The sequence below is a fragment of the Bacillus rossius genome, chromosome 11 (assembly GCF_032445375.1).
Source record: "Bacillus rossius redtenbacheri isolate Brsri chromosome 11, Brsri_v3, whole genome shotgun sequence".
Lineage (NCBI taxonomy): Eukaryota > Metazoa > Arthropoda > Insecta > Phasmatodea > Bacillidae > Bacillus > Bacillus rossius.
The window spans coordinates 45,345,798-45,366,392 of record NC_086338.1 but is presented as its reverse complement, the minus strand read 5'-3'; the positions used below and the strand labels follow the sequence as shown (position 1 = coordinate 45,366,392).

General features: G+C 37.2%; 2 protein-coding genes and 1 long non-coding RNA gene across 6 annotated transcripts in view; 1 reads left to right on the top strand and 2 right to left on the bottom strand.

The window, feature by feature from the left end:
* Nucleotides 1-813: 813 nt before the first annotated feature.
* On the bottom strand, nt 814-13,753 carry LOC134536905 (mite allergen Der p 3-like). Its single transcript, XM_063376987.1, has 7 exons — nt 13,603-13,753; nt 10,342-10,442; nt 9,087-9,181; nt 7,047-7,182; nt 5,224-5,340; nt 3,843-3,995; nt 814-1,403 (listed from the first exon to the last, which is right to left on the bottom strand). Exons 1-7 carry the CDS (start codon nt 13,646-13,648, stop codon nt 1,242-1,244), a joined length of 810 nt encoding a protein of 269 aa, XP_063233057.1. The 5' UTR covers nt 13,649-13,753; the 3' UTR covers nt 814-1,241.
* LOC134536906 (uncharacterized) lies at nt 7,951-13,700 on the top strand. Its single transcript, XR_010075894.1, has 2 exons — nt 7,951-8,596; nt 12,022-13,700. It is a non-coding gene; the product is annotated as an uncharacterized LOC134536906 (long non-coding RNA).
* Nucleotides 13,754-16,224: 2,471 nt separating the features above from the next.
* LOC134536901 (hemocytin) overlaps nt 16,225-20,595 on the bottom strand; it is a 154,636-nt gene continuing 150,265 nt past the window's right edge. For all 4 annotated transcript variants that reach the window (XM_063376975.1, XM_063376978.1, XM_063376977.1 and 1 more), the window contains 3 exons: nt 20,141-20,255; nt 17,821-17,970; nt 16,225-17,046 (listed from right to left, as the gene is read on the bottom strand). In XM_063376975.1, the coding sequence (XP_063233045.1) occupies nt 16,835-17,046; nt 17,821-17,970; nt 20,141-20,255 (477 nt within the window). In that variant the 3' untranslated portion in view covers nt 16,225-16,834. The remainder of the gene's footprint in view (nt 17,047-17,820; nt 17,971-20,140; nt 20,256-20,595) is intronic.

The following is a 20,595-nucleotide window of genomic DNA, read 5'->3' as shown; positions in this document are numbered from 1 at the left end:
TTGCATTGTAGTGTGTGTGAGGAGAAACTAGAGTTTTCTAATAGTAAGAAACATCATTATTCTACAGGAAAAAAAAAGTAAGTTATGATGAAATTAATTTGAGACTGGTTTATGGGTTACGTAGTATTGGGAAAGGAGGAAGAGCTGGCGAGAAGCTTTGTGGTGCCCTGAACTTATCCAAACCTCCGTCGAAGTTTCAACGCTATGTAAGCATTTTAGGTTCTGCTGTAGAAGATGTATGCAAAGACTCAATGAAATCAGCTATGGAAGAAGCAGTGGCACAAAATAATAACGATCGTGATTTGACAGTTGCCCTTGATGGGTCGTGGCATGGTGTTGTGACATGTACGAGTGTTGATACTGGTAAAGTTATAGATGTAGTGATTTTGTTTTTTAGTTATTGTAATGTTAATTTTTTACTTCACCACAGTGAAAGGTTTGTCATTGTTTATTGCTTAATGCATACCAGCTAACCTGAACATTTTTAAATTGTTTCTGATTTTTTTTTTCATTTCTATCAAAATGTGTTCCATTAAGAAACTATGAGCCTTAATTTAAATAAGGGGGGGGGGGGGGGGAATGGTCAACATTCCTTGCACTGACTTGAATGGGAAGACAGTAATTACATTTAATCAATAAACACTGATCCAAATAGTTAACTAACATGTTAAAATAGGTCGATATAAAAATAGTTTGGACACATAAAGTTTTTGTTTTTCTAGAGAGAAATAAAACTCAGAATTTTTATATTCATAAAACTACTTACTTAGAACAACCGACATTTACACATATTTGAGAATAATTAACTGAACATTTTATGTGTAGGTTTTTATTTTTATGGTTTTCAATTTTTTTTTTTTCATAAGTACATGCCTACATTACCATAAACACAAATCTTCATTAACTAAAGACTACATGGGCACAAAATTCTCGATGCTTCTGTGCATGAGGCCTGTCTGACTGTAAGGAACAGGAAATACATTATTGTAGCTTACTAAGGATTGCAATAATATCTCTGTAAACCTATGTAGCTAAGTTATTTTCTTTTTATGTCTTCTGCTTTTTTTTTTATTGTTTAAATCCCGGAAGGGAAGCTTCATATGGACCTCCCTACCGGTATGTGCACCCCTGCAATAGCATACTTGTTCCAAATCCTGTTAAAAAAAATTTTTTTTCAGATTGGCTGGGATTCGCTTGGTGCGTGTGGCGTCGGACGAGCCATGTCGCTGGACGCTGCTCCCTTATATCCCGGTCTTGAGGAATATCCAGAGGCGGTAGGAGGAGACCCTGGTGAAGACGGCGGGGTGAGCCTGCATTCCAGAGGAGTCGCCCCAGGAGACGATGCCCACCTGCTTCCAGCGGCCGTCCCCCAACTCGCGGAAGAGCGGGCCCCCGGAGTCTCCCTGCGACCCAAGAACACAAGCATGTCGCAGGTATGTTTCACGTCTAGAGCATGTCACAGTTATGTTTCACACACCATGGGCGTCGCAAGGATATATTTTTTGGGGGGGGGACTTCAATTGATTTAGTTGTTTGAGGAATATCTATCCCCTGGAAAAAATTTGAAGGTGCAAAAAGGTGGTCTTTAGGCATTTTTCTTTCCTAAATATTCTAATTATAGTTGGTTGCAACATATATTTTCAGAGAAAAAATTTGTAAAAAACAGTTAACATATCTGCTGGCGCTATATCCACACAAAATCATTAATTTAAACATCAGGAGAAACTACAAAACTAAATATATTATTGGAGGGGATGAAATTGAAGACTTTTATTATTGGGGGGGACATGTACCCCCCCCCCCCTCCCCGGTTGCGACGCCCATGCACACACAAGTATGTCATGGTTATGTTTCACACACGAGCATGTCATGGTTATGTTTCACGTCTATAGCATGTCACGGTTATGGTTATGTTTCACGCACGAGCATGTTATGGTTATGTTTCACACACGAGCATGTCATGGTTATGTTTCACGTCTATAGCATGTCCCGTCCTTAGATTGCAGTGGGCATTTACTTACTCTCTCTTTCCAGTGCATAAGCGCTCCGCTTGTTTCGGTGTGCTGTGTTGCCAGATGTACGCAAAGAGCACAAAAGTTTTAGACACAACTTTAATTTTATTATTAAGAGTAAAATTTGGAATGGGAATTTTTGGAAATACAGTTTCTTATATTTCGCCAAGAGCATTATCCGATAATATTCAATTCTTACTTCCAAGAAAATTGATCAGAATGACATGACATCAACCATTTTTTTTTTTTTTTTAAACTTTCGATATTTCAAATCTGAAATCTGTTTGACCATATAAATTAATTAATGGAATTTTTTATCATGTAAAATAACAATTGATGTTTATGAAATAAAAAAAAAACATTATGTAGCTATTTAAATGTAATAACTATTTAAATCATTATTTTTTTGACTTAAAAAAATTAACAAATTGGTAAAATTTAAAATGAACTAAAACTTATCATAGTTATTGATAACATTCAAAATAGTACATTTTAATGTTAACAAGCTGGGTGGTATCAACCTGGCAATAGTGGGTGCCACTTGCTCTGTACTGCAAACTATGGGTGAGACAGACTATAGCATTGCAGTGATTGGGGTTCAAACCCAGGGGTTTTTTAATCAAAAAAGGGTGTTTGAATGGATGAATTAGGTTTTAATATCTTATCAATATTGATTTCGTTAAAGACTTGGGGTGATAACACGGGAACATAGCAATGGCGGAGGCGGAATGAATGGGAGCACCCTGAAAGAATCCCATTGGCTCACAGGTCAGTGTCTGGGTTGTTTCGAACTTGCAACGAATCACAGTTTGACCATGCCGGTGAATTAACCACAAAATGTCTTGATGGAAGGCGAATTATCTTACGTACATCAACCCCCCCCCATTTTTTTATTGGAAAAGTAAAAACCTCAGGTATGCCACGCTACAAAATATGAGGTTACCATTATAATATGATTTAATTTTCCATGGTTTATTTGCCTGATAATAGCTTATGCATTGCTTCTCACAATCAGTGTTAGTCATATATTGTGAAAGCTACTATCTAGCGGGTGGCCCCAAAACTACTTAAAAAACTAGGTCTCAGTCTCCGCAATTAAAGTTTCTCTACTGTGTTTGTTCCAAGGATAAACAAGTATCATTAGTAAAGGATGGTTAATACAAATATCTCAGATTAATGTAAAGAAACAATGTGATATTTCAACTAAAATAATACTGATGCCATTACTTTGACTTTGGTACCTTATTATAGGTCGAAGAAAAATATTAGAATCTTTATTCACCCTAATTGTTGGTAGTATATCTTTTTGTAGGTAATTTTTAAACCTTTGCTTTAATCTTCACCATTTAATCCTTTCAAATTGTGAAACTGTAAGGAATATTTTTTTTTAAGCCACATGTGAATCCATTCTAAAATTGTAGTTTAAAAAAAAAAAACATTTGGTGCAGTATAAGATTATGTGCATGTTTAAACTTACTTTATTTGAATTTGATTTAGAAATTATAAATAAAAAAAATTAAAATTTTGTAATAGTTTAGTTATTGCAAAGTGACAAAAGTATGGTCCCTTCAGGAATGAATTCATTGAGGTTTTGACTATATTCATTCATGTTGAATTTAATTTCAATAAACCTTATAACAAATTTACGTTAAAAGGTCTTGAAAATCCTGAAATTGATTCACGAAGTATTTTGTAGACATCCTGCAAGTGACTTGAATTCATGCATGGGCTATGAACCACAACTATGTACGTAGTGTGACATCCTGACTTAGCACGGTGCTTGTGGCCTAATTTGAGTGATTTTGGACTGCTCGGAGCGCAGCCACTGACCTTGTACGCCGAGTGTTCCTTCTGCTGGGCACAGATCATGTTCTCCGTGATGAGGATCTGGCCACCCACGTTCGGGTTCTTCTGGCACTCCTTGGGTTCCAGGACCACCACCTCCGCCTCCTTCAGCTCCGAGCTGGACGACTCGAAGTCCCCCTGGAAGGAGGAAGGAACTGAATCGAGCGCCGGGACCGTCTGGTCTACTCTCGGTGGACCCGAAAGTCCTGCATTCGATTCCTCACAAGGTACTTTTTGACGTGATAACGTCTTTAAAATTGCTTCCATAGTGGGAGGCAATTCAAAAAAACAAATTATAACGAAATAGGGGGATACAGTTTGGTGTTGCAGCTACATATCTATAATCTCCGTCCAAAATTTAATTACATCACTGGATAGCTGAAGAATCAAAGATTTCGTTATGCTAAGTGAGGATTGTGATGTATCGCGCACGGTGCCATTTTTAGGTCATTTTGCTGTGTTTCGAGATTTCCATTTAGTATAACTTTTGACTCAGAGAAGCTACGACGTTGCTGTCGTCGAAATCTGTCGACTGCATGTATAAAACATTAGTGTAAAATAGTTATAGTGAATATATTTTATATATGTATGTGTTTATACATATACATATACACATTTATACGTGTCTATATGATGTTAAAATAAGTATATATAATGTCAGCCTATACGCGACTTCTTAGTGTTCATACATAAAATAGCATATTTTATATTTTGTGTAGCAAATATTACCTGTTAAGTACACGTATTCACGTATGACACACGGCCGTGTCCATGACACAGCCACACCCCATGTTATTTTTTTTTTGTGGAAAAGTTTCCTATTGAGGGACACATTTTGGTGTTGTCATGCCTGGAGGAGCACCAATGATTCACCCAGCTGTGAAAACCTCCGGAGCTGCTGCTTCTGTCATCACATTGCCACCTGTAGTCACTACCATTATCATTGGCATTGCCTATACGTAACAACTGATGGGTAGAGACAAGGTTTTACGTTCTTATTTTTATCCCAATATCTTTCTAAAATGCAGGATTTTGGTGTTATTTTATTATTATTATTATTATTATTATTATTACATGTGCTAAGCAATGGCGTATGTCCAAAAGCCTACATCAAGTCAATAAAAATTAATTAGCGAGAATTTTTAGTTTGAAAGCAATTAAATTAATGTTTCTGATCCATGCAATTTTGGTACCAATTTTGTTCAGAAAAGTTTAAAAGATTTTTTTTAATGATTGGAATATGGGGTATTAACTTGCTTTTTGGTGGTATACAGTATTATTTCGGTTTCATCACAATTCATCACATAATCTTGCCCCTACTGGTGGTTAGTAAGTACTCGGAACAAAAAAATTCTGTGAAACTTACTGGTACGGTGAAGCCCCATCCGGACACGTTGAACCGTTCCCCTTCGTGCACGGGTTCTGCCTGCATCGCCAGTGATATGTGCTGCACGTAGCGGTTGATGGAGAACGGCTCCTTCAGCTGCAGCAACGGGGAAACAAGATGTGCACGATTAAATTAGTTTTTTTTTCTCGTGAGATTAGTTGTGGATGATTACTAGAAAGAAAAGCTGTGTTACTGATCATTGCAAAAGTTAATCACAGATAACGGTGTATTGTTACTGATGGCCTTGAATGGTTAATTTTTTTATCAACCCAATGAACTACATGATTATAAAATTCAGTTAAAGTGAATTTAAAAAAAAAAATTTGAGTATTGAGTCCACGTGCAAAAGAAGTGAAACGCCTTGTTTATTAGGAATAGACAGAGATAAATTATTAGTATATTTTTTTTTGAGCAGGTATAATAATTGATAATAGTAAGGATGCTGGTATAATCTCAAGTGAAATAATGCCTTTTTCCGTGTCCCGTACTCTCGCATCCGTTAACTGGCACGTTGCCCATGATAATACCTCTTATCTGCTTCTGCCTTTTTATTATTTTGAGGCGTGATCTCCCATCATAATAAAATGAAAGAACAAAAAAAAAACACTCCAACTGAACGTAAATTACAATTAGATTCTCAAGTCTGCAACACCTTTTGACATTTCAAATCGCAGTGTTCACATCACACTATTCACATAATAATAAAATATACTTATAAAGTTAATTGCACAGATAAATAACTATTTTCCACACCAATAAATAAAATGCAGATACTTTAAATAAAAGAAAATAAATACAGTAGTATCAACCATTAGTCATTACGAAAATTGAGGAATAGACAGGCACAAGTAGCGTCACGAGAATTCTGTACCATCACTGCTGCGTCATTTCTACTTATCCCATGTCATCTCCCCTTCAAGCCGTTATTACTAGCATATAGCATGCTCCGCTACGTACCTATCTTCTACCTCTCCCCCAACCCCTTACCATCTTCCCATTCGACCGCTAGCGCATGCGTTGAAGTGGCGTCACTGTCGACACACTCTCCTCTACCGGTTCCCCCACCACGCACCTAACTATTCCCCTCATGCGGATCAAAACCCTTGAAAATTGTAGCCCCCTCAGCAAAGAAGTTTAACTTCAAAAATGTAATCATAGAATATTACAAAACCCAACTAATGTAGCCACATGCTTTTATATTTTTCTCAAGTTATGTAATTTTAATTTATTGTTTTAAAATTTAAATCAATTAAATCAGTATTAAGTACCCGTGGTTTTATTTGGTCTCCCCACACCTCAAAGAGAAATCTAATTGAGTCAAGGCAAGCACCGGCAGAGACATAACTAGAGGAGGGCAGATGGGGCTTAAGCCCCGTGCACTGCATTGGGGGGGGGGGGGGGGGGAAAGACTAAACTTAAATAGTAATATTTACTTTATTATCGAAGTGATACAACACAATAAAAAATGTTGGAGGGCATATAAACTGAATGATTCATGTTTATTGTCAAATATTTAAAAACAGATATGTTTCCTGTACTATATTACTTGCTATGTATTCAAAATGAAAATGTCTGCAAATAGATCTTTTCATTCACCATGTAGGTTGAACCAAAATTTTTTTTTTGGAATAGTGAAATAAATATTTGGGGGCAATATGAGGTGTTGTCTGGAAAGGTTTGGTTGGTGTGAAAGAAAAATGGAAAGGGGTGGGGGGGTGGGGGTTACCATATGAGTTGTTGCCCCGGGTGGAAAAACTTATTCTGGTTGTTTCCCTGAAAACCGGAGACTTCGCAGGACTCACCTTTATGAGAGCAATGTCGTTCTCAAAGTTGAACCTCATGTTGAAGTTGTTGTGCGTGATGAATCTTTCCACGTGATGCACGGTGCCGCCTCTTTGGGCTGTGAGGGAGCCCGCGCGGACTATTACATGCATGTCGCTGGAACAATGAGCACCATGGGCATTTGTTTACGTGTTTTATGTTGATTGCTGGATGGAAATAGTACTCGTAAAAAAATGCTTCTAGAACAATCTGCTTTTCGGTCAGAAATTATCAAAATATATACAAAAATTGGCATATAAATAATTGTTACCTTAAACCATCAACTAACATATGTATATATTGCATTATAGTGATGGGTTGAATCCCAAAAAAAAAAATGGTTGCGTGTACTTAGGTACGCACGTGAGAAGTTATACTACTTCAGCATCATTAAAAAAAATAGTTTTTAATTGCATGCAAAAATAGCGCGTGGAGTCCCTCAGCGCGGAAGAAGTGAAACTTCGTAATGTGGAAATGAAAATAGGAAGGGGTAGAAATTGATTTTTAGTGAAATCATATTGTATCAAATCAAACTAAAAAAAAATAAAGGAAATAAATTTGTAACCATTCATAAATTGATTTTCAGAGAGAGAGAGACACCTATTGAATGTCTATAAAACTAACTTTTTTATGAGAACAGATTTTCATGAAATAAATCAGGAAATCATTCAACGATAAAAGCTGTTTATTTCATTAAGCGGACAGGTTCGCCCCAAGGAGAAAATTGACGTGGTGAGACCTCGTGGACATAGAGAAATGACACACACTTACTATTTATGTGTCTATGAAACATGATTTTTTTCTGCAATTTAAATTGTAATATACAAAAAATGTATTGAAAATTGAAACAAATATGGCGACACTACAAACTGTCATTATCTTTATTTTTTTCTTACTCTCTACTTAGTTCCTTACAATAGCATTCACTCTCTCTCTTTCTATTCCCCCTCCCCAGGAGCGTTAAACGTTTAACGCAACCTTGTTGGAAGTCGCATTAGAAGTATAACTTCAATAGTACTTTGACTACACTCCTCGAATTCAAATCTAGATCTCAAGGGTCCAAAATAAAAATCATTAGAAACATTAACAATGGTGTTGAAACGTTTAACCCTTTAAATTTATTTATTCGTGAACTAAGTAATTGTAACGATGACGCCCGTCGTGCCTTCCTCGGTCGCTGTTGCCCATCGTTCCTTTTTATCTGTGTGTACCTGGAGTGAGCGATTGTGGGTGGGTGTGCGTGTGTGTGCAGACGAGTGACAATCGTCCGTTTACAGGATGCTGCAACTAGGTTCCCCCGACTGTCCACACGGCGACAGCGGAGCGCATCTGTCATGGTACGAACCCCTCCTGCAATGGAGGGAGGGGAGGGCTCGCTGGCCTCTGGATTCAGTGGAAGTACGAGAGTGCTGGCGACCGCTACACCCGGGTCGAGCGAGACGTCGCCCTGCAGACCAGGCTGCTGAGGACAGCTGACCGCCTGGAGGACAAGCAGAGGCGCCGTCGAGAGCTGCTGGCTCGCAGCTACAGGGTGAGTACAGCCTAATCAGCCATGAGGGCCCAAACCTACCCCTGAGATCGAGCCAAGCCCCAACCCACATCGACGACCACCGGCAGACAGAGGCGCAACTGGAATCAGTAGTTTTATTTATACAACTACATATTGTAAGTACAATATCTAAGGGGAAAAGGTCAAATGATAGGCAATTAGGCATGAAGGAAAAAATTGACCTGGTAAAAATTAGAGATTATCAATGTAAATTTATTTCCTTTAATATTTTTTTCTTCAAAACCTTTCCCTCGAATGTCGGATCCTTCAAACATGAAAGATTTTATGGTATTTGAGGTTTTGATTGACCCATTCCTAATTATAAGTATTCAAACATGCAGTTATGATCATTTAAAACACCCAATTACACATGAGTAACCACATAGATAAAAAAAATGATAAAGCAGTTAATTTATAAATTTCGAGAAGGAAATAGCTACATCTTTCAACTACATGTGCATTTGTTAGTTACCTGCTCATAGCACAGTGAGCCGCAGTTAACCCCCAGTACTCTCCGATTGCTGACGCGCCACAGAAGTGGCCATAATCTTCCATTTCCAGACTCAGCTGAAACACGAAAATGTCATCACTTGGAAACCTAATATTATCGAGCACATTTGTTTCAGGTAATACATGTTTTTCACCGTGCACGTGTAGTAAATTATTAGTAGGAATCTGTGCTCTGGAATAATAACAGTAATAACTTATATATTATTCAGTTTTGTTGAACTTAGTCTGTAGATTTCGAAGAAGGGCTATCTATCTACTGTAGCCGTTACAATGCTGTGACTTCCAGAAAAATTTCATATAGTTTTTTGTTTCATGGTCAATGACCCCAAAACCATTGTCAAATCAAAAATTTATATATAAATTTGCACCAATCACTTCCAAATTGATACATAAAATCAAGTAATAGAAAATCTCAGTTTAGTTTGTTAATGAGCCAAATCCCACCAAAGGGGTAAAAATATAAAATAATATCACTATTAATTAAAAATATTACTGATGATAGAATATAAATACAAAACTAGGTCACTGTGATCTTGAACTTTCAAAACCAGTTGATCCCTTCTGAATTGCAAAACAAAACAAAAAAAAAAAATTTACACCATTCAACACAAATCTTGTTCTTCAAATACACAGTATTAATACATTTGTGTGCAACATTGAGCCCAACATTTATGAACTTTTCAAAAATATTTCTAGAGTTGCAGAAATTATTTTGCGGATCAGTTTGTCTTTCAGGCTGGTACAAACTGAGACACGTAATAAAACACATGGTTCCAATCGACTTGTGTCTAAGCTCAGCGGAGTGGGTGACAAACTTTAAAATGTTCTGGTTGTTGTGTCTAATCATTGTCTTGTCCAATTTCATGCCTGTTATCACATGTGTTGTAGACAAGGAATTAAAAAAATCACTGTCTGCGTTTCATTAGTTTTTTTAAAAAAAGAATGTCATGTAGTCATACAAGAGGAGACAGCTAAATATGTACAACAAATTCAGGAAACAAACCACCCATGGCCTACAGTAAGAAACCACCCCAGTGTGGGGCGCTTTCGAGAAACCACGGAACACCAAAGTGTAGAATGAATGGCCTAAATGTGGGTCCAGATGTTTTACCAGATCATTATTACCTACTTTTTGATATCAAGGAAAGGAATACTTACCAAATAAATAGTTTGTGTGGTTTCATTTTTGAACATTTTTCGACTGAGGTGATACTTACCATGAAGGGAAGTTCTCTGTACTGGACATGTCGTCCTCCAATAACTTTTAAGAGGCTGGTATTGTACGGCCACTTGAATGTACTTGAGTGCTCCGCCAAAACTGGGGGAAGACAAAAATAAAACTGTTGTCAAAATGATGTTCAGTAGGATGCAAGAAAATGTGCTAGTCTCTACAATCAAAAGGAAAATGAGTTGAAAGTGTCCGTGCACATGATTAGAATCATAAGCAGTCGATCGTTATCATTTGGTTTAGTGCTTTATAATTGGTGTTTATAATTCTGGAATGAGTAAGCTTCAAATGGAACACTTCAAATACATAGTCATCATTTGTTTCCATATGGCACTGCTGCTAAACCATTGGACACCAGCATGAGTCAAGTATAAACTGTACTATATTTTAATAGTCATAAAATAATACATCTTGATTAGTTGGTTTTTCTTGGCACTGTTAAACATAGCACTTAACTTTCCAAATTAAATGAAATAAAATGGTTATGCCTTTAACCAATAAAACCGCAGCCCAAAAATTGAATTAATTAAAATTTATCTATGTTAGTAACTTCATTCATCTCTGCATTGAGCACTCATAGTGGGATAAATTATCAAGGTGGTGATTTGTACATAAAAAAAATATGCTACAGTTTGTGTTGGAAATATTGACACATGAGGACATGACCATTTTGTATACATAACAAAGTGGCAATTATAACATGGCTTTGCTTCTTTACAATAATTTCACTAGAATTGCCAGTAAAAAGCTTAAATTTTTGTCATTGTTCCACCGTCGAGCCAACTGTACCCTTCTTAGAATTGGAGAAATTGAACATGCTGTACTTTTGAAAGAGGGGCAATGTCTTTGTACGAATTATGAGACGAAAATATTTTTATGGTAAATTTACTATTACACTGTAAAAAAAAAAAAGCTGTATCTCAGTACTCGCCAGAGATTTGTAAACTAACCTCGGTAATGAGCAAACTCAAGTGTTCTCATGTTGCAAATAAACTTATAATATGAAACTCAGGCACCAAATTTAAATTATAAATCTTTAAAATAATGCCAAGAGTGAAATGTAAATATACAGATCAATAAAAAAAATTATTTTCAAGTACATACCAAAATTTTGAGATGCACATCACACACTTCTGCACCTGCTGCTAGAATTCACTGCTTGAATCATAAACGTTGCTTGCAATCATCATGCACATACAGCAGCACAGCTCTGATAAAAGTATCGATTAAATACTAATCCCCGACTTTGAACTTGAATTTTATTAAAATACTGGCCATCTTGTTAAAATTTACTAAATATTACATTCTATAAAGTTTCTGCAGATGTTAGAAGTTATGCTTCCATGGCATTACTAAAATATTAACAGGAACATTTTAAAACACATTCATACACTGGGTATATGTTTTTATGTTTGTTATTAAAATAACTGACAACATAAAGCTGATTCAACATTATTATGTTGTAAAAATTTTTTTCCAGTGGTGAGATTCGAACCACGTCCCTTAAGGTTTTCGAGTGTGTGCTGTAACTGTGCTCTGCTATGCCTATTGTTATTTTGCAAGGAGAATATGTGTTATAAACATTGTAATGCCTGTTTTCTTAGGTATTTTAAAGCTCAAACTACTATTTATTTAGACTATACATGTTGGTCCGCCATCTTTGTTTCAGATTTGGGTTCCCTTATCATAAAATTACTGCTACCAAAAGTATCTCTTGACGTGCGACGTGCCGCGCACGTCTATAGCGCGCGCAGCCTCCCCCTCCCACCCACCTCCGCCTGCCCAGCCGCCTCCTCCCGCCATCCCCTCACCCACCAAGCCGAGGTCCGTCCAAGTCACGTAGGCCGGCTGGAATTCCTGGAAGCGCCCGTGATTCTTGGAACCCTCGGCCCTTCCTACGTCACGCACGCCCTGGCCCTCAGGAGGGGTATAAAAGGCCGGCCCTTGGGCCAGGAAGCCCGCCAAGACGCGTTGACAACCCACCAGGAGCCCCGTGAGTATTGCCGCCGATGCCTTACTCCCACAGAGGCACAGGGAAGAAACCCCCTCGGGCCCAGTCTGGTGGATGCTGTCTTCCCCCCTGCAATCCTCGACCCATCCCTGTGGAGGGAGATTCAGTAGACGCCGCCCCTTGGGTCTATGAAAGGGCTCGGGACCGTGCAGCGGCCGAGAGGAGGCAGACGATAGGAACACCCCCTATATCAGTATTCTTCCCGGCGCCCATCAGGCTACCATCTGCCCCCACTCCCGTCAACCAGAAAAGGGGCGACGACCACCTGCAGGGCGTTCCACGGTGGGGCAAACCACCAGCACTCATCAAGCCGTTCCCGCCAACCCCACCAAGGGGACTGCACCAGGAGGTCAGGCAGCGCAGCAAAAAATATTGAGCGCAGGGAGGGGACTCGCTCCAGTAAGAAGCAACCCTCACCTTGCGACACTCTTATTTGCATTCTTTCTTGCATAATCGTCGCACATTTTATTCCAAAATCAAGTTTGAAAAGTAGGGGTGCGACATTATGCGGAAAAAAAAAAAAATTTTGTTAGCTAAAGTGAAAAAAAAACCCATTCATGGAAAGTACGTTTATTTAAAAAGTGGATGCCAAACAATTTAAATTAATAATTCATGCAATAAAAACCTTTCTTCAAATTTAAATAGAAAAATAAAATCTGTGACGCGAACGCAAGCCACTTGAATATGTGACGTGAACTAACGGGTAACTGTCGTAGTACACGCTTGCCACGAAAGAGTGCGGGCCATCAAATGTAGTTAACTCGGCACCTGACAGAGTGCGCGTTGCATGCAATCGGTGAGATATCGATATTCGACTACGTGCGCGCGCTCTATACGGACAGCAACATAACCAAACACGAATGATGCCAACTAGCGCTGGCTACATGTTTATAAGCGGTACACCGCGGCGACACATGATCAGATAAAGGTTATAACGTTTAAAAACCTTTAAAAGAAAATTTACACGTCAGACAACTTCGTATTTCCGTTAATTAAATAAGTGGTAATGTCCAAATAAATATTAGCTTTCTACTTTAAAATACATCGTTTTATATGGAAAAGATACCTACACAAAGCGTTCGGCATCTAATAGCGGGACCAAAAACATCCTGCAACGTTTACGCGATAAGTTTTTTTATTCCAATTTTGACGGCCTAAAATATGGGTGCGATAAAAGAGTGTACATTCAAGATAGAGAATCAATGTCTTGGTAAATGTGTAACTGCATAAACAAATTACCTGACTGAAGCAGCAATAGGCATAAGCCTGTAGAGAGCAGCATCATCGACGTGTTTATGAGAACAATGTCCGAGATGGACTGACGTTAAATTTCAAAATTGTTTTCACACTCGGGAAACTTTTAAGTATCGACACAATGCTGATATGGAAACTAATGACGCTTTTTAACAAACTGTGCAATTATCACAGGAAGTTATTAAGCATCTCACGCCTTGACGATTAGACTGCGCCGGATGTTTTCTGTAATCAACATGATTGTGTGATAATTTACAGCCAAGTTTTAACGACCACTTACGAGACTACAATGCAATGTTACCTTCGGTGGCATTAAGCATTCTTCTGTGAAAAGTAAACTGATACTATTGGAATTGCTGATTGTCACTTGTCACGCTCACTAAAGTGTATCATACTTTAGCTGCTTCCGCTAGAGCAGTTAAAACAGCGCTGTTCTGAAGCAATTAATTACCTCTTCTATTCGTCGTGTTCCAAATTCGACACCCTCTTAATCTCTATCACCAACCAAAATAACATATAAGGACTAGCAGCAATCCTGCACCAGGTTGAAGATTTTAAACTTAAGCTTAAAAACAGGAAGGAAGACTGACACCAGTTACTTGCAGTGTTAGGAAATTCTGATTAGTATTTCTATACCTCTGGAGGTAATTGGAGACGTAGATTTGCTACCTCTTTTATTCCCCTTACCCATTGTCTCTGCCAGCGTGGCTTTCCACCCTCCCCTACATATTGGTCTGAAAAATTGTTGACTTAAAAAGTATAGGTAGGCCTAATTTTTTTGAAGTGATACTCTTTTACAGAATCACAGGGTAACGTACATGACTTGATGGCGTTGGGTTAAAAAAAAAAAAGTTTTCAATTGAAACATATTTACAGCTGGTTACAGATAGCAGCAGGGTATGATTTTGTATATGTTTGCATACGTACTTTTCAATTTCTGTATACATTTGCTACTTGTAATTATAAACTCTGAAGTTGGATACGGTTTTAGCATTAAAATTGTGACATTTACAATATGGTTATGTATCATGTTTTTGCTATCATAAACTCATTAGTTCATTTTTAGATTCCATTGAAGACACTAGTAAATAAAGGTATATTGTCAAGGATGTTTCAGAATTCAGTATTCTACAAAAAATTTCCTATCCATCCATTCTGTGAAGTTTCAATTCTAGCACCCATGTTTATTTGTATGCTTCACTATGTAAACACTGCATTTTGTGTTGTGAGCAAATGCTTGCAGACAGATATGTACTTTAAAATGCTAGATCATAACAAATTGATCATTATCTTTCTCATTTCATTCTCTCTATTGTATAATTATTAATTGTATGGTTAACAAATATTCATTTACATTCTTACTAGAGGCTAAGGATGTGATTATAGGCAGACCCCACAGCTTAAGATTGCAAAATTAATTACAAAAATATACCTAACTCAAGGGAGAGAGTTTAAAATAAGAAACCAAAAGACATCTCAGATCGATGACTTTTTGTCATAAATGTTTTTATTATGTAAATTTATTTGATTGTTTAACAACCAATTATGTAATACCTCAATGGCTAGCATTCGTCTAATGTTGTTAGTTCATGAACACCTGAAGAATAATTTTTGTGTTTAGAACATCAACATTTTACTGGAATTATGTAGGACTTACTTGCATAAATATAAGTAATTGAAAAATGGCGTTTAGTTGATTTATTCATCCTTGACAAACATGCAAAATGGCAGCCATATTTTTGCTGCCACACAAAAAATTTAATACAAACTAAAGTTCACTACTCTTATTAAAATGTAATTTCAAAGTCCTGAAATGGGTTCACCACTCACCAGGTATTTGCAGACTTCCTGTAATGGTATCTTCGTTTTACCCTTTAACTTACAAGTTGTAAATGAGGTGAGTGGTCGAGTTGGAAAAGGTTTGGGGGCAGTATGGAGGAGGAAAAATAAACAATTGGTTGGGTGCCTTTTATGAACACACATTCACCCTCCCATCCCAGTGTCAAAATACTATGGAAGTCTGCAAGTATTCTTAAAATAGTTTTACCTACTTGATATTCAATTCAACATTTAAAATTGAAGAACTTTTATAACTATCCAGTGAAAATTTAGACACCAAGTGGTACTCATTTACAACAAATTATTTTATTGAAAGAAAAGTGATATGTATAAAGCTAAGACGATTTGTTTTCTGCAACACTATTTTTTTCTAATGTAGCTAATCTTAATTTTTTTTTATTTTACACCACACTATTTTGGATACACATACATTACTATTTTTTATTTTACTTCATTTTGCAAGAGACTTTTCCTGGATGTGTGTAAAAATTGATTCAATTAAAAGAATGTATTCCCAGAGTCCTCTTTCTATGAAGAAATCTACAGAATGATACCTTTTCAAAGTCTTGTTGTGCAAGGGTAGGAATTATTTTACTGTAGAGTTTGTTTTCTTCCCCCCTTGCAGACAGCTTAAGTTTCCTTTGGTAATAAACTAAGTGTTCCTAGCATCAAACTGATCATGCATGTAATCAAGATTTAAAAGTGCTTCAGAATCATCTTAGATAGGGTACACAATCAACTTTTACTAAGGAAAATAAAACTAGTTACTTGGCAAAATAATTTATTTACAGGGTACGTAACAACACTATCATCACAGTTTTGATTGGACATTGGTTTCCTTTAAATGCTATTATTTGCTCTGTTAGTCTAAGCATGTATGAATACAAGAACAAAAGCAACACCAAATTTGTACCCCACCTGTACTTACTACTGAGAAATTAAAACTAGCATTATAGTAAATAAATTAAGAAGTGTAATGTTATACATTACATACATTAAAACAAACAGCCCTGCAATAATTTTTGCTTGCAACATATTATAAAAATATGCTGTGAATTTTTTTTTAAATACTAGCGATTTTGTAAAGTTGTGTTTTTTTATTTCAAGATGAATGAACAGACATTTGTAAAACAGTTGAGTCCTGCTAATACTGTCCGGAATAAACAGTGCATACCTTACAAGGTTAATATGAGTGAAACTATAACAATCGATGGGTTTTACTTCCTTAAATACAATTTTTCCTACAGTTTAATTATAGTTTTAATACTACTGTGTATGTTAACCTATAAACTGATGTAGATTTCACATAACCTCTCTTCATCCGGACTAACGGGACTCTAGTTTGCATAGTTCTCTCAATGTTGCAAGTGTGGTCTTCCTAGTACACAATGTCTGGGACAGGTTGTCCGTAGTCCGTCTCGCCAGACTCATCTGCCCCGCCCGAGCAAGACCGGCATTCGCAGTCCGTCGGCACGGACACGTTGTGGCCAATCAGGACGAAGCCACCGTGCTCGCACGTCAGGTCCACCGAGATCTGGCCAAACCTCGAAGGCTGGCAGCAACGGCAGTTGCTGTCGTGGTGGTTGGTCGCTGCAAAGGTGAAACAAGCGATCTCTCATGTGTGCATGGAAAACCTTTCGGGAGGCATAGGTTATTTAACTGTTGTTGCAAGAGTTATCTGAGCTCACCGCATACATCTGCAAGCTAATGAACAGACTTGTGGCACTGACGCTGAAATTAATTATTTTGGACATGATCCATTGCTAGTTTGCACTGTATGTCACAGAAAGTAACCAGAAGGACAAACACACAGAAAAGCAGTTAATGTCAAGTGTAAAGACAGTGGAAGAAATAAGCCAGATCCATAACACTAGGCCTGTACGAATACTCAAATACAAATAATAAACTATTCATATTTGTTTCCTTACAAATAATTGACATAGCATACCACATCACATGAGTTTTGTTACTGTGGTTGTTCCACATAATTAATTCATTCCTAAATGCCAATGACTTCACAGAGGAGATTATTTGTAGCAGCCAATCACTACTTACTTTATGCATTCCATTAAATTACATGCTACACTTTAGAAATTAAATATTTGGTTTTCTTAGACAGAAAATGGTTGGTTCAATTTTTTTTTTAAATGTATGTATGGTTCTACTGAACTGTGTGCAAAGCTTAAAATCTTTGGTTTTGATGAGTTTTCAGGACATCATAAATGAGACAAATAGATTTTTAAGGGTACTATTGCTTTTAAAATTTTGGGGCTCTCCCATTTAACTGTTAGGCTCAAAATTCTAAGCTAGTCCCGTAACTGCAATGACAGCACAGTTTTAATTTTTAATCGTCATGCCTCTCACCTGAATTGTACGATGTGTATGACTGGCAGTTGCCGTCGCACTCCGCGAAGCCCTCCACAGGGTACTCGTTCACACACAGCCCATGTTCCGAACGGTGTTTGATCAGCCGCACTGTGTTCTCGGGAGCCAGCGACTTTGGCATGCAGTTCTCTGGACACGTACACGTCACAGTCAAGCAAGGACAAACTTATTCCTACAAGTACATACGCCATGTTTACAATTTGCTCATTTCCCTGTCCCAGCCACCAATTTTTCCCATCTCGTTGGTTCTATCTGGCAGAATAACAGACATACACCATTCCCTCACTTGGCATGTCTTCAAATAACGCGAATTAATTTTACTGCCCCAGTCTTTAACTGTAAATTTCAGTTAGCACGAAATGGCCACACAGGCAAAAAAAAAGAACTCGGACATGATGCCGCAAAGTCTGCTTCAACTTGGTAAACAACATTCTGTTGTGGCTATTGAGTGTAAATGACAAAATTTTTTTTACGTCCGCACATATGCAGACCTGGCGGTGATGTACTTCAGTCTAGCCAGAGGCAGGGAACTTGCACGCATTAACACAAAGCAACATCTGCCGGTAACTCTATGTGCGCAAACACCTGCAGTTGGAATCACGGCTTCCAAGTCATAGCATAATGCTTAGTGTTATACCTGAAAAGGTTGTTAAATGAATGGTGCAATGAAAAAAAAAATCACGGGCCTGAAAGGATTGGTACGAACCAAAAGGTGATATGAGAATAAACACTTTACATTTTAATCTTTAAAAAAACAAACATCCAGACAGTAATATCATTTTTCCTACCAGTAGTGGATGTCGTGGAAAGGTACACGACGTGAGTTGGGCAAGCCAACCAGCCGACTGACACTTTACACTGTGTCATATTTGTCATACAACGAATTTGATGATAAGGTTATAAAGGTAAATGGTGTGACATATTTATCGTTGGGTGTTATTCTACGCACTTACATTATGTAAAGAATATTTCCCAACACATTAATTAAATTAGCCTTGCTATTTATGGAGACTAATCCTTTAGAATATGCAATTTTGTATAGCAAAAAACTTTTTAGGAACACATAAGTTGTGCTAAGTGAGGTATTGGTGTACTACAACATAAATTAATAGCAAAACACATTTAAACAAATACTCTAAATAAATGTAAACTTAACTACGTATATGTTTTCCGCCCAACATACAGTTTGCATTGTTTTCAGTTCCTTCAGTTTTGGCAGAATGACAAAATTCATTTAAAAAAAACTTTTAAATGATACCTTTATTGATTATCAACTGTGATCAGGCTAGAGACTATAGATATTTGGTTCTGCTTCAAAATAGCACACAAATTTGAAGACATTAGGTACTGCATAGTATGGAAAATTACTGATTCTGATTGTTAAAATCTCGTTTTCCAGGTTTTAAGACACCCTTCAAATTCCCTGAGTTCTTCCTGTCTGTAGGGGGACCTTGAGTAGTCCAATAAAATATCTGGATGTTGAACATTTTTAGTATAAAATTGATTTTCATTTTACCTAGTACGTGTTAGATAACATGTGTAACTTTTTTTTTTTTTTTTTTTTTTTTACTAAAAGATCATATTTAAATACCGGATAGGCAATTATAATATTCTGTTAAATTACACGAGAGCACAAGCCTTGCAAAGAGAGAGGAGTTTAGTACATACTTTTCAACAATGTGTATGTTACACTTTACAGTTAAAAATTATTGGAAGCACTGCTTGATCTATTATTATCAGTGTCCTACCACCAGACAACTAAGTCCAACATGAATTTTTAACTGTCTCAAACATAATAGACATCATTTCTGATTTTTTTTTTAAAACCCCATTGGAAATGGTGACTCAGAATTTAATCATTTTGTTTCAGTAAAATACATTCAAAGTCAGGGACAATCACTTTTTTTTTTTGGGGCAGTGACGTAAAAGATACTTTAGACCCAGAGCAGCTAGTAGTTTCTACTGTCAGTCAGTTCACTTTTATAATTTTGGTATACATAACCACTTACGTTGTACGACTGCTGCGCAAAGTTGTTAGAACCAAAAGTCATTTTAACAAGGGATGCAAAAAAAAAATTGAAGCTGGTTTGCAGATGATAGATCAGATCATGGTTATCATCTTCTGGGGTTCAAACCAGAATTACCTTAAAGCAAAAGGAACGGATAGGCCTCACACCAATATTTTTTTTTTTTTTAAGCGTGGATTTATGATTACATGAAAACATGTATGACCGCTACCACTCTTGGATACGGCATGAGACGCTGAAGTCCACAGAACGCAGTGTTGCAGGCAACTCACTTATGGGAGTGATGGTCGAGGTTACGTTGCACTTCCAACAGCAGCCGTCGGAATACCGGCTCTCCTTGGGGCAGCTGTTGTCGTCCACGCACGGGAACACGTTTGTGATTTGGAACTGGAGTGGGGAGAAAATGACACATTTTACAGCCCACTCTTCAGATGCAACATGTTCTACATTTTTTTTTTTTAAATCGTAAGTTTCATAAACTATTACTAAATGCTTTAGAAAATGAAACTAATATCATAGGAGCTTATCTTAACCATATATTTGATAACATTGCAGCAATTGTTTGGTCAGGCATTCTTGGTAATTTTCTCAAGTAAAAAAAATCTTCATAATTTGATGTGATGTGTTATTTATACTTTTCTCCTGGTTCCGGTTCATAAAAATCAGTTATCAGTTCTCCACACCATTTCCATTCCTGAAGATGGCATATTTATTATTTCAATATGAC

What these genes read in the sequence shown, in the direction of transcription:
- LOC134536905 (XM_063376987.1), bottom strand. Translation starts at nt 13,648, where the DNA reads ATGATGCTGCTCTCTACAGGCTTATGCCTATTGCTGCTTCAGTCAG. An exon ending in GCTCACTGTGCTATGAGCAG is followed by an intron (nt 7,183 to 9,086) that starts GTAACTAACAAA and finishes TCATTGTTCCAG; the next exon opens with CGACATGCATGTAATAGTCC. An exon ending in GATGGGGCTTCACCGTACCA is followed by an intron (nt 3,996 to 5,223) that starts GTAAGTTTCACA and finishes TCCTCCTTCCAG; the next exon opens with GGGGACTTCGAGTCGTCCAG.